At 38.2% G+C, this 14,862-nt stretch overlaps 1 protein-coding gene across 1 annotated transcript in view; it reads right to left on the bottom strand.

The window, feature by feature from the left end:
• Window positions 1-14,862, bottom strand: part of CDC123 (cell division cycle 123) — a 57,479-nt gene that overhangs the window by 17,618 nt on the left and 24,999 nt on the right. The window contains exons 5-7 of the mRNA XM_078075137.1: window positions 14,132-14,227; window positions 11,986-12,092; window positions 602-650 (exon numbers count right to left, since the gene is read on the bottom strand). Coding sequence (XP_077931263.1) covers window positions 602-650; window positions 11,986-12,092; window positions 14,132-14,227 — 252 coding nt within the window. The remainder of the gene's footprint in view (window positions 1-601; window positions 651-11,985; window positions 12,093-14,131; window positions 14,228-14,862) is intronic.

Below are 14,862 nucleotides of genomic sequence, written 5' to 3'. Positions count from 1 at the left end.
GAGCCTATCAGGGATGTAGCTGAAACCTGGAATCAGATTCACTCGTAACAGTTGATGAGTAGTTACTTGAGTCCAAGAACACTACCCATTTCAGGGAGGCGTATGGGGGTGGGGGGAGGATATACCTTCAAACTAGGAAAATATGGAATACAAATTTGGGTTTGCTATGTTTGAATTCTTATTGCTATTTCTAAAAATGTTTTCCACTATCCTTTCAATCTAACTTCTGATGTAATTTGTAAAATGAGTGAACAACAAAAAAAATAAAAAGGTCCACTGGGCCTAAATGGTAAAATTGGGGATGATTATTTTTCTTCATATACCAAGTTAAAAAGCTTACCCAGCTTAAGCCAGATGATGGGTATAAGGTATTAGTTTTATTACAAAATACGTACATTCTATAGTATGTATATACTGTGTATACATGTGTATATATTCATTTATACATATATTTTTTACATATTTAAAAATTCAGTGGCTCTAGGTTCCCAGAGAAATTGATCCAAAAAATTTTATTCATTTTGCTTAAGAATAGATAGCAATTTCCAACACATCTTCATCTAGGATTATCAATTTCAAGATTTAAAAAATAAATCCTTACCTCATATTCTATACAAGGATCTGGAGAATCATCAGTACAATGAATAAATCTTTAAGAGAAAAAAAGGCAATTGAATTTTTTTTTTTTTTTGGTGCCAGTTTATGTACACACATTACTTATATTCAATGCGATACATGTAAGGTATTACTGGAAGAATCCAGGAACAGGAGACTAATTCAAATCCAATGAACATTTACTAAGCACTATTCAACACCAGATGTTAGCCAAGGCACCCAGAAATGGTATTTCACTAGTCCTCAAAACCACCATATAAGCTACTATTATCTCCATTTTTCTGTCAAAAAACAAAGAAACTTACACCCAGAAACCACCAAATCTAGTGACCAAGCCAGGACTAAAACTCAGATTGTCTAAATACAGATTCCAAATGAAGGCAGGATGGTACTGCTGTTCTCTAACCCTCATTGCCTTCTCTGTGGCTAAACCAGAAGTCTACTTCTCTGCTGACATTACCTCTACCATCTAAAGCCACACAAAGTTAATCCAAACCTTACCCTGCAAGCCATTTAAAAAAATATTTGATAGAACTACTCATTCCTTCATTAAGTATACTGCTTCCCCCTCTAAAAGTCCTCCATTTCATGAACAATTTTTCATATATTTTCTAAATGCCTTTGTTAAATGCCTCCCTATGCCAAGGACTGGCTAGGCACCAGAAATGCTAAAATGACCCGAGTCCCTTGTTCTTTAGGAGGTTAGTCTGGTGGGGAAAGCCTAACAAGTAGACAAAAAAATTCAAACCACTGAAAGCAAATAAAAATACTCTGATAGCACAAAGGAAAAACTGATTAGCTCTCTGTTGTGGGGGGGAGGGGAGGGAAGGTGGCAGTCAAGAAGGCTTCATTCAACAGGAAGGGAAGGGTCCACATTTAAGGCAAAGGGAAGCATGCACTAAAGCAGGACAAGAAATGAGAACTGTCACGCTGTATGCAGGGAACTACGACGGATTTGTGTCGATGGGAGTGTACAGCGCAAGGAGAACCACGGGAAGATAAGGTTAGATCTCACGCACTGTTAGTGGGAATGTAAGCTGGTGTAGCCGCTGTATGGAGTTTCCTCAAAACAGTAAAACTGTATGGAGTTTCCTCAAAACAGTAAAAGTAGAACTACCATATGATCCAGTAATTCCACTAATAGGTATTTGCCCAAAGAAAACAAAAACACTAATTCAAAAAGATTTATGCACCCCTATCTTTATTGCAGCATTATTTATAACAGCCAAGATATGCAAGCAGCCTAAGTGTCCATCAACAGATGAATAGATAAAGCAGATATGGGGTATGTTAAACAAACAAACAAAAAGCAGAAACAGACTCATATTTGTAAGAAAGAGACTCATAAATACAGAGAACAAACTGGTGGCTGCCAGAGGGGAGGGGAGTGGGGGAATGGGCAAAAAAGTGAAGTGGGGTGGGAGATACAGGTTTCCAGTTACAGAATGAGTAAGTCATGGGGATAAAAGACAGCACAGGCAATCTAGTCAGTGGCACTGGAAGAGTGTTGTATGGGGACAGATGGCAGCTATACTTGTGGTGAGCATAAAATACAGACTTGTTAAATCACTATGTTTTACACCCAAAACTAATGTAACATTGTGTTAACTATAATCCAATTAAAAAAAACGACACTGAAGAGAAATTTTCGATAAAGAGGAGTATCCAGATTGTGAAGGGTCTTGTTTGTGTCTCTAGGGAGGCTGTACTTTATTATATACACACTGGGGAGCTAAAAGTTTCTAAACATGTGAGGGCTTCAGGACTACCACTGTGGCAATGGTACTGGATAGCTGGGGGAGGGGGGGTGGAGGGGTGGCAAGTAGGGAGGCAGAGAGACCAGTTAGAAGGCTCGGTCCAATAGCCTTGGGGGTGATAAGGGTCTAGCTGCTGCAGTGGGAGTGGGGGAGGAGAAAAGCACTATATAAAGATATTCAGGAGGCAAAACCAATATTGCCTGGCGCCCTGTTGAAAGTGAGGGATGAGGGAGAGAGGTCGGGATGACTGAGGTCTGGTTTCGATGACTGGCTGGACAGTGATGGGAATGCCATTCACTGAGACTAAGAGAAAAGCAGGTAACAGGGGTGAGGGAAAGATGGGAGAGAATTATGTTTATATGTGGAGAGTTGGAGACATCCTCGGAGAAGCGCACAGAAATGTCTAGGAAGCAACCAGAAATAAGGAAACTCAAAGAGAGGGAGGAGTTGAAGACAATTATCTGGAGGTAGTCACACAGGTGTAAGAGCTGAAGTCAAGGAAGTAAATAGAAGCGTCACCTCAGGCAGATCACAGAACCTTGGAGAATACCAACAATTAAAGAGTGAGCAAAACTTGCAGTCGAGAGACATTTTTATTAAGAAGAAAAACCCCATGCATAGAAAACAAAAAATACTTTTAAAGATCTCTTAAGCAATTTACAAGTAAAACTGAGTTTGAAAAGCTTTTCAATTCCCCTGAATATTTCATTAGGTTGGAATTCTCTATAATCATTTGTAATTTATACTACAAACAACAATTCCAATTTATTTGATTGGCTGAGATTCTCAGAAAAAAACCTTTATTCCTACTAACAACTGGGCATGGGTGGATATAATCTGAATTACAAAGAAAAGTACACCCAACGTGCTTTGTTGAAAACCAATGGGCTTTCTCTGTATTAATGAACATGCACCAATAATCCTATGAGAAAGTGCTATTAATATCAATGTTTATCACATGAGGTTACCAAGGCTCTGAAAGGTGAGAGATCAAGTAAGTGGTAGGGAGGGCACTAAACCCGCAAGGATGGAGGTTCTAGAGCTGCTGTTAGGGGCACCTGGGTGGCTCAGTCAGTTAAGCGTCCGACTCTTGATTTCGGCTCAGGTCATGATTTCAGGGTCATGTGATTAAGCCCCACGCTCAGTGTGGAGTCTGCTTGTCTCTCTTGCCCTCTGCCCCACCCACCACCTTGCGCACGCGTGTTCTCTCTCTCTCTAAAAAAAGAGCTGTTGTTAAAGCTCTCGGATTTCAGCTAAAAAAACAAAACAAAACACCATAAGTATCAGATGCATCTAAAAAAATGTCCTTGATCATCTTTAATAGTTCCACATAATAAATTTTTCATTTCAAAAGATTCCTTGCGCCTTTTTTTCTTAGTTTACGTCTAAACATTTTAATTGTAAAAAACTGCTATTTTATGAATTCTTTTACCCTTAAAACAGATACATACTTTTATTCTGACTTTTAATTTTGAGGAATTAAAAAATACATAAAAGTACAAAGTGCACATGTACTGCTTTTATAAGAAGCCTATTCAAGTTTACTTTAGAATTTAATATTTTGTTTTGTAACATATACAAATATGGAATTACTATGTTGTACACCTGAAACTTAAATATAACATTATGCCAATTATACCTCCATAGGAAAAAAAGGTAATATTTTGGCTTCCAACTAACCATTAGTTCATGATCAATGATAAAACTGAACTGTCTCTCTTTTCTTAATTTAAATGTATCTAAAACATACAGGGAGATGGAAGGAGAGAAATGACTAAGGAACTTGAATAAATAACAGGGCATTATCTTAATGGTTAGTGTAGTAGCAGAACTACTACCATTCTCATATTTGAAATGTGATTTAATCATGTGGGTGCCATAGTTTTTGTAAATCTGGTAACAGAGGATAGTTATTATGATTCTATAAAGAACAAGGCGGATTAAGATTCTATATCTACCTGTTTTTAAAATACTACAGGAAACCCAAAAGGCACAATTCCAAAACACAAATCTTCATTGTCTAATGTTTTTAATGCTTCGATATTCCTACAAATACTGATTTCAGCCCTCGGTTAATCCTCATATTGCTACTTTAAAACAGGTATACATTTTAATGCATATTTGCATTCTCCCATCCTATAACATTTATTTTTTAAGTGTTGATTGGTTTAACATTTAATGTTAGTTTAAAAGCCTGGTTAGTTTCAGAAAGTAGAAGTGAGAATGTCTGTGGTATGTGAGATTATTGTATAAGGCTTTTCTTATTAAGATGATTAACCAGATGGCCCAGTACAGTTCTTGCAAGAGAAGAGTGCAGAGCCAACTAGTTAAGCCTGAATGTAAAGGTCAATGATAGCATTTTCAAGAGCTCAGCTGAAATACTGCAAAGAACGCTGTGTGTGAATATTTAGATTCCATTTACATTCTGGAGAAGGTAGGTTTAAAAAGCAAAAATGAGTAAGATAATCAGGGTACTAACAACACTGGAATTTTTACAATCCTTATACATAAATTAATGGACCTAAAACTTGTTCTAAGAGTCTCAATTCTTTTTATGAGTTTAATTAAAACACTACCTTTATATTATCTTTGAGACTTCTGTTATTTTAAATTTATACAGCTCTACTTCCTCCTCTTGTCTGCTGTCTCACCTCGAGGCATGATGTAGTTTTCTCACGATCTTGTTATTTCTACATAAGCGCCTATTTGGTGCGGCTCATTTCTCTGGGGGTCCCACAGGCCTGGGTTGTGGAGTCTTCCCAGAGCACTTTGTATTTGCATCTTCTAGGTGTCTCAAGGGTAAAAATGACTGGAGGACTGACTTTTACATTAATTTCTTAGTTAATGGGAGCTCTCCAACAGGCAGGTGGTTCAAATTCTGTTTTCCAAAGTTCATAATGAGATATAGGCCTGAGGTTTCAACTTTTTAAAACGAAAAACCCAAAGCCCAAGGGGTTTCAGTCCTGCTTCCCTGTCTCTGTGCCAATGGATGAATTTTTTTTCTTGTTCACCCTTTACTGAAGGTGCAAAAAACAGTCTCTTTTCCAAATCCTCACTTTATTTTGGCTTAATGCTTGTCTTCCAGTCCCATAAAGGGATTAAAAGTTATGTCTCTTATCAGCTCTGATAATGACCCCTAAAAGGCTTACCTACCTAACCCTCTGATTTTCCATCCTCTACATTTCTTGCATCTGGGATTTACCTTTTGTTTCTGTGAATTCAGCTATGCATTTAAATTTCTGTGCTATAGTTTATATTTTACCCAGCATCTCTAGGTAATGTGTAACAAAAGATTTTTCAAGTTATCTTAGCCTGCTACTTAGCTAAAACCAAAAATTAATGATCAGTTTCTTAAAGCTCTTTTATAATTACAAATAAGAACATTTTGAATCTCATTTGAACATCTCTGCCAACCTGAACAGTACTAGCTGTAATTAGTACTTACTAACCATTTTCATGTACACTTATGAGCTTATTGTGTGTGTGTGTGTGTGTGTGTGTGTGTGTCTGTGTGTTTAAATCCCACTTCTAAACTTTTTTTCCTGGGTAAGTATTTTATTATAACTTGGAAGATTTCTTTGAAATTTTCAACAGGTTAACAACATAAAGTAGTATTAAATCAAAGTCACTGCTTTACAGTCTGGATAGAAAGGAGACTCCTATATTGAATTATAATTATAGTTCCTCTAGCTAGCCATTAAAACTCCAAATATACACAAATGTTATTAAATGATGAATGTTACATTATCTACAATGGAAATTACAAACTAAAAAAAATTCTCAGTACAAAAATAGTAAAGATTTTATTTTGGAAAAAAACCAACAAAACCCAAAAGTCTATCCTGATGAAAGCTACTTTGAAATTATACCAGTGCATTTTAAAAACATTTTGAAATTAGCCAGTTAATAGGAATTTTTGAGAGTAATGTTCTAGATCCAAATTTTTAAAAAGAAAAGAAAGGAAAAAAAAATCTTAGCCCCAAACTGCAAGGACTGTGCTCAGCCAGCACTGATCCCTGGCAGGCAGGAAGGCCATCTTTTTTCTTTCATTTCTACTCAAGGTACTGCCCAAATTATTCCCTCAACTTCAACAAGATTGCATTTCCTGTCAGCCACCAGGTCTTAGCATAAACAGACCTATTCGTTATGCCCTAAACCATGTCTTAAGATTGACATACTTTTTTCTGTGAACTTCCTGTGATCAACAAGTTTTTATCATGCTGTTCCAAATATTTCATACATCAAAAGAGAACAAATGTAATACATTCAATGATAAGGATGTGGGTGTGTGGAACAGAGGGGAGCACAATCAGGAAAATATGGATGTACTCTAGTACACAGATGAGGCGGAATGTGTCCCCTGCTTTGTTACAAGGAAAGGAGGAGAGGACCAGAAAAGGATGCATGTGCCTGCACTGTGCTGAGCTGTGCTACAATTCAGAAACAGACTACAAGAAAGAGCTAGATGGAGATGAAAACAGAGACTACGCTAGTGGAAAACTTTTTTTTTTTTTAAGATTTTATTTATTTATTTGACAGAGAGAGACACAGCGAGAGAGGGAACACAAGCAGGGGGAGGGGGAGAGGGAGAAGCAGGCTTCCCACAGAGCAGGGAGCCCGATGCGGGGCTCAATCCCAGGACCCCAGGGATCATGACCTGAGCCGAAGGCAGACGCTTAACGACTGAGCCACCCAGGTGCCCTGCTAGTGGAAAACTTTTAAGTTGAAGATGAAGCCTATGTGTTGGGGCTAAGGGATGAGGTTCTGGCACTGGATGTACAGATTTACAATATTACCTACTCACAGGATATGAGCTGGGCCTCTAATTTGGGCCAGTCACATGGCAGGAGTGGGGGAAGGAGAATCACACTATTGGTATACTCTGAGAATAATACCTACATGAATTTACTCTAGGCAACTTAGATATTACCTAAGTCCATTGGCTGAGATCACAATTTCACCATTTTTATAAGTAGTGAGAAAACATCTTCATTAAAGCTTTCTGAAGTGGCTGTAAACACAATCATTAATGTTTTAAAGTGGCATACCACCCTAGATATTTACTAGGGCACAAGTCTGATTGGTAAGCTTTTTTTAAAAGTTGGAAGGTTACATTATACCTCACTGTAAACACTAAGTATAAGAAAAAGTATAAATTATGGGCAAGAAAAACAAAACGCAGAACCATGGAACCTTAAGCATCAAAGTTCTGGTGGTGTAGACTATTGCTCATGGGGAACCAAGAGAACCAGGTTAAGAGTACTGGTGCACAGATTCCATTCCAGATTTCACTGGTGGTGGAAAAACAAAGATAAAAGTAAAACGATACTGAACTAAGGATCATTGGGTACGTTCATCTGAATTTTCATAGAATTCTTCTTCAAAAAGAGATAAAATATGCTATCTAAAATTAAAACAATCTACAGCAGAGAAAGTGTCATCTCATTAATCACAAGGTAAAGATTCTATCAGGTCCAACTTACACACAAAATTTTACTCCTGAGACTACTTGCTGCATTTTTTAATAACCAGTTTTGTGATAATCTTAAGAATGCATACAAATTACGTCAAGCATAGCTGAGTTAAATTACTAAGACAAGTGAAATTTCCTGACCTCTAATCAAATCTATCTTGTGCGTGACAAATCCCTCAGGGAAACACTTAATGGATTAATTTCTTCACTCGCTCAGCCCTATCTTCTAAGTGCCAATTGAATACCAGGTATTACTTTCTTGCCTTGGCTGACTGAAGTGACATTAATCAATAAAATAATTACTGAAAGCAGCCTTGAGCCTCAACAAGTCTAACCACATAAAATGTTTCTATCTGGGGGCGCCTGGGTGGTTCAGTCGTTAAGCATCTGCCTTCGGCTCGGGTCGTGGTCCCAGGGTCCTGGGATTGAGCCCCACATCAGGCTCCCTGATCAGCGGGAAGCCTGCTTCTCCCTCTCCCGCTCCCCCTGCTTGTGTTCCCTCTCTCGCTGTGTCTCTCTCTGTCAAATAAATAAATAAAATCTTTAAAAAAAAAAAAAAATGTTTCTATCTGGGCAAATAGTTTGCTCAGTGAATCTAGTGCAGACTGTGTTAAATGTGTCATATTGCAACTTCCACTTTTTAAAGCTCCTATGTACAATAACCAGTTGAGGAACAGGAAAAATAAGAGTACTTAATATTCTGTACCAGCTTACAACTCTGACAGATAGTACAGCTTGTCTCCCTCGAGCTATTCCCAACCTTCATCCTTGCTAACACAATTGTGATTGCTGGATCAGGTAGCACTTGTATTCTGCAGTCCCCTCCGGAATCCCAGGGATGCATGTGTTGCTTAATCTAAGCAGTCCTCAAGGCGTGGGCCTGCACAAGCATCATCAGGATAACCTGGGAACTTCTTCGAAATTATATTCTTGGGCCCCACTCCCAGCCTACTGAACCAGAACTTTGGGGAAGGGACCAGCAATCTGTGTTTCATCAAAGTCTTTAGATGATCCTGATGCATGCTAACGTCTGACAGCCCCGGTCTAAACCAGTCATTGCAATTCTGTTCCCTCTGCCAACTGCTGGATTAGGCTGGGTCTCTGTATGACCAATGAGCCTACAGAAGCCTCCTGGGAAGCTTCCAGAATGCTTTACTTGCTCACATACAGAGAGGAGTGAGAGGAAACACACCACCCCTTCTATTTTTGGTTCAGATACTGTCATGTCTTCACGTGCTGCCCAGAACTGTAGCAGCGATCTTGAAACCAGTGGGCGATAATCCCAAATACCACATCAGTAAGCCAAGCATGACCACAGGGGAAAAACTGGAAGAGCCTGGCTCCGTGGAGACCTTGAGGAGCAGCTCAATTAACCCCAGAAATACCCACGCTCCAGAGTCCTTGTTAAGTAATATACTTTTTAAAACTCTGTATGTGTAAAATACTTTTAGTTGGCCTTCTGTTATCTTGCAATCCTGACTGGAATATCTTTCTTTTTTTGAGGTAAGCCCCAAAATAGTATAAACAATATAAAGTCACTTTTATAATATTATATAATCTTATACATATCACAGATAATTATATAATAACTCTATAATGTCTTTTTACATTCTATATTTATACTTACTGTTTTTACTTAAATTTTTATTATATAATAAATTCTTACAAAATTAAATTCTTTATGATATTCTGTATTTTAATTTGAAGCATTTTTAAAAGGAGGAATTTATGACTTTACTAAGTGAAAATATAGAAACCATTTAGAATGGCATTACTGAAATTATATTCTGGTTTTGGTTCTACTAACTAGTTTGTGGGAACAAACGACCAAGCGGATTTAGGCCTCAATTTTCTAGCCTATAGAAGGAAAGAGATTAAATTATTGACACAATCCTGTCTAATTTAAAGAATTACACTCCAAATTTAATCTTTCAGGGGTCCTTAAAGGCCTATGCGACAAAAGTTCATCTTTCACTAAAGATCCCATCGATACAGATTTTTATGGTGACAAGACTTACAGCTCTGCAGCCTCCTACCGACAAATACTTCTAGAAGGGGGTGACTAATTAGAGCCGCCCAGCTGAAAGACTGCAAGCTCGGTACTTGGGGTTTGTTCCTGCCAACTCCCAATTATTTAGACTAGGAGAAGCATGGTATTCTGTGAGTAAACACTCTTAATCCCAGGCCTCAAATTCACTTGCTGACTTAACTTCCCTCCCATGCAAAAGTCAAAGCGCACAGAAGGCCAAATAGCTGACTGCTATTTCGACCTTCTATTGGACTCGTGTTAGATTCAAGCACGACAAAGAGGGAGAGGTGGGCTGGGGAGCAGCAGCAGTTCACCAAGCCACAAAGATGATTTAAAAAACCATCAGCCACAGAGAATTAAAAGCAACTTATAGTAATTTTTGGAAAGGAAAAGATATCCTCATACTCTCACTGCAACTAGTGTTAAAGGTACATGGAAACTCCTATCTGATGAACTAACAGGTCAGAGCATTTTTAATGTAATATATTTTAAGACCTCTTTACTTAAAGCATTAGGTATTTAAAAGCTTTATAATGGACAAAGAAGACAGCGACTACTTCCTCAAATCAGAGGGCCTCTCCTAGAACGGAAATGCCACAGCATTATTACTACAACAGGGGCCGCCAAACACCTAGTAACATCTGTGCCAACGTGACCACAAAAGGTGGACAATGAAATATCAAAACAATATAAAGCTTTTCTCTGTAAATGAACCAGAAATATCAATACTGGTAAACCCCTTTTATAATAAACTTACAATTTAACCAGACTCATTTATTATCACCAAACTTCATTCCCTTCATTCTTATAATACTAAAAACAACGACCAAGCTACACAACTCAGAGGCAAAAGACTAGGTGCACAACTGACATGCAGTGAATTTATTTTTTTGTGCCAGGCTTCTCCTCAAAAAAGGATCTGAAGCTGAAATGGGGTGAATGGGCAGGGCAGACTCCATGGACGGATGGGGAAGAAGTGGCACGTGTACACAGTATTTGCACCCCTATTCACCTGCTTAGTTGCTGGATTTTGTGATATGCTTTACTTTAGAGATCAGTTTAAATATTAGTTTAAGTGTGATAACTGGTTTGCTTACGATGGGTAAGATGGGAAATCTAGAAGAATACCTATTTGGTGACAGAACAAGAGAGCATAAAGAGCTCACCGGCAGGTCAATAGTGCAAGTAGGTTACCTGCCTATGAGTCCTTTAGCTAAAGAGTAACTGGCAAAGAAAGGAAAACAGCAATTCCCCTTCCTGAAATGTATGCTGAGAAAAAAATTAGGAACATGCACAAAAATTTAGCTCAGGGATATTCACTGTAGGACTATATAAAAATAGAAGGCTGATCAAACAAATCATGCTGTAGCTATCCAGTGGAATACCATTAAGGTAATTTTAAACAATGATACATATAAGTATTAAATGACACATAAAGATATTAGCTATATACTGCAGGCCGCTAAGGAATATGAACTACAGGATCCCATTTTTGTCTTAAAATATCACAATATGGTTAGAGACAGGTATATTTATATTATACGTATGCACAGAAAGAATTCTGGAACTACATAAAACCAACTGTGGTGAGATCATGGGTGCTTCTACATTTTCTGTTTTTGTTTAGCTCGAATTCTTAATTTTGTTTTTCTATGATAAGCATATATTGATTTTACAATGAGAAAAAAAGATTACCAAATTAATGGGCAGATACAAAGAAAGCCCTTGATATTTACGAATATTCATTTACTATCAAAGGAAAAGAAATGTTTGCTTTAATAGGTCTTGTTATATGGAACTGCTGTTGTGTTGTTGGTTTTTTTTTTTTTTAAGATTTTATTTATTTATCTATTTGAGAGAGAGAGAGAGAGAGCACACGTTGGGTGGAGGGGCAGAGGGAGAGGGAGAAGCAGACTCCCTGCTGAGCAGTGAGCCGGACGTGGGGCTCAATCCTAGGACCTGAGCTGAAGTCAGACGCTTAACTGACTGAACCACCCAGGTGCCCCGGAACTATTGTTTTTAACGGTACTAAAAGTAATGGGATTTCACCTTCAGCAAAACTCTCATAAGTACAGAAACTACTGACATGGGAGATCAAGAGACATACTTACGGCTGAGTGAAGTCACGAGTGATGAAATCAGAACTCTTGAACAACAGAAAGATGTCGCTGAGGGTTTTACATTTCAGAGAACTGTTCATTGCTATCCAGTATGCATCCTAAATAATAATAATAAAGCACATGCAACTTAGCATATATTTCAAGTCGGTTGCTATGAATGAGGCTCAGGCCTACATACAAAGCTGATAATGCACACTACTTTTAAAGAAAAAGCTCAGGTGAGACATTTTAGCTATACCGTTCAATGTCAAATCACACTTCTGAACGACCGAGAGCAGGGCCACTGCATGTTGCTTGCTGGGTTATGAACACTGAGTTGTTAAGGCCCTCACCTTCCCACTCAGGCCCAAGCACTTCCCTGTGTTTGTCTTACTGATGATGAAAGAGGGGTGAAGACCATATCAGAAGTGCTGACACTTCAGCTAAAAGATTAAGATGTAAAGAAAGAGCCTGACCAGCTACTCTCTAAGAAAAAGGACATCCTTTCTCTCTTCTTGCTCCTGGGTAGTGACAGCCGGGACACCTGAAGTGTGAGGACTGGAGCAGTTCAGACCCATGTCTACCAAATCAGGGAGAGAGGAGATGAGAGATTGTGCACCACTGCAGCTTTCAGTGGTGAATGTCTCCTACCTATGAACCAAAAAAAGGTAAGATAACAGCAGGCACACCAAGCACAAAGCTTAGCAAAACACGCCTAAAAATGACAGAATAATTAAGTCATTTATTAAACATACTTTTCCCACAGATCAGACACAGGGCAGTAATCTAATGTTGAGAAAACAAATGATTGCAAAAAACTACCTAATTAACCACATATGAAAGACAGCCGTGGCACATGGCAGGCACACAAAATAAAATATAAATGAACAAAGGATTAACTTAAAACCACAAATAATCTACCATTCGTAAGTGGAAAGCCCCAGCCCAGCTCAGCAGTAAGAAATGATTCAAATTACTGCTCATGTACAAACTAAAAATGAGTTTTAATAACTTCTTTATAATAACTTTTACAATTTCTCCCAGTGAAAAAGATGATGAACTTCTGGTGGAGAATGGCACACTGACCAGAGATTTAATTCCACTGAAACAACAGCAGCTGCACAGAAAACCGTGAACTCCAGGGAAAGCAAAAGGGTGAACAAGAACACTAAGTCATCCTGTACGGTCTCCATCCGATGTGCGCAGAGTGTCTGCGCTACCAGAGTTGCAGAAACACTGCATCCTGACCTAAGCGAAACGGGACACTACTCGAATGAGGAGAGTGGAATATAAAGCAGCAGGAACGGGAGGTGAGAGGACAGAATCTTCTCGTTCCTGAGGGGGCAGCAATAATGAATATGGACAGCTAAAGGACGGAGCGGTAGAGGAAAATAACGATAGGATGAACTGAAATAGGGACAGCAGCTGCCTCTGGGGAGTGAGAAATGGGGAAGCAAAGGACATGTCAGGACCTGCTGGTTTGGGGAGCAAAAGTCCAGCTCTTTTAAAAATGTAAATGATGTACATGTGGAACTAATTTTAATCAGTAAAAATAAAGGCTAGATTAGGTACAACTTGTCATTCATCTTAGAATAAGAAAAGAAAGGCACATGGGATGATTTTTGAAAATGCAAGTAAGTCTTTGATTCCTTAAGTGAACTTTGCTGCCATAGTGGTTTTCTACTGGATTAGAAAGAAGAGTGAATTTTTCCACAGACCTTGATGTAAAAAAAAAATCTTGTCAACGCAATGTCATAACGATAAAACACAATTTAAGAAAATGTCAGCTGATTTCCCGAATGGCTCTATGTCTAGGTCCTGTGACATTTTAATTCTGATTATTTTTCAATAGAGAAAAATTTCTCTGTTACACTGAACAGCTGAAGTTCTGAAAGGGGCAGAGAATGGCCTTCCTCTGATTCTAGCACGATCAGCAACACAAGAGGTTACAACTGTCTTTTAGCAAAATATATAGTATTTTACAGACTCAGGAAACTGCAAAATCAGGAAAGTAGGAGGGGGAAAATAAAAATAAATACCACAGTGTTTTCCCTAGAATTAGGAATAAAATTCTAGGCCCTCTGTGGGTATATAAAAAGAAATGAATAGCAAAACAAAGAATATTCAAATAGTGAGAGATTTACTGATGTGTTCCTACCCTTGGGGCACTCCAGTTAAGCTTAGGAAATACACTGCCCCCCAGGGAATTGATAGCTTCTTGGACTTTCGTAGTGAACTCGGGAAATTCCGGTGCCTACAGAGAGAAAGGAGAAATCATTTAGACAGGTTGATAACATCACAATAAATACAGAAAACAAGATCAAAATCTCAAACAATTAAGCATGTTAAAAATAAGTTAGAATACAAGTTACTATCAGAATTTCTGAACTGAGCTAAACAAAATCAATGATCAAATATTTACCAGAAAGGGAAAAAAATAACAAGTGCCCAAACGGTATTTTCCAAAAACAATCAAAACCCAGGAAGCTTAAAAGACAGATGTCACGAGGCATCTGGGGATATGAGGAAGGACTGAATGGTTCTCTGAACATCTAAAGACCCAACAGTTATTAAGTGAAGAGACAGATGGAATGTCACCTGCACCCATACTCCAATGCTCCGAAATATCACCTCACATTTAAAGGGCCAGAAGCCTTTCCATCTAGAGGAAAAGATTCTTGGACATATCCCCAAAAGCCTTCAGGAGAATGAGAAATAAATGATGTGCTTAACTGTATTTAAACACTGCTATTTCCAGACAAGTTTTAATATAAACAAAACTCAAAAATAGGATGGTGGTGCAGTTAAAATGTTCTTTCCTTTTTGATTGATTTTAAAATGCACAGTTTATATATGCAAGTAACCAAAACGTCCTAAGTGTCACTTCAA

The sequence above is a fragment of the Halichoerus grypus genome, chromosome 6 (assembly GCF_964656455.1).
Source record: "Halichoerus grypus chromosome 6, mHalGry1.hap1.1, whole genome shotgun sequence".
In the NCBI taxonomy this organism is placed as follows: Eukaryota; Metazoa; Chordata; class Mammalia; order Carnivora; family Phocidae; genus Halichoerus; species Halichoerus grypus.
Note: the sequence above shows the minus strand (reverse complement) of the source record. Positions and strands in the feature narration are given on the sequence as shown.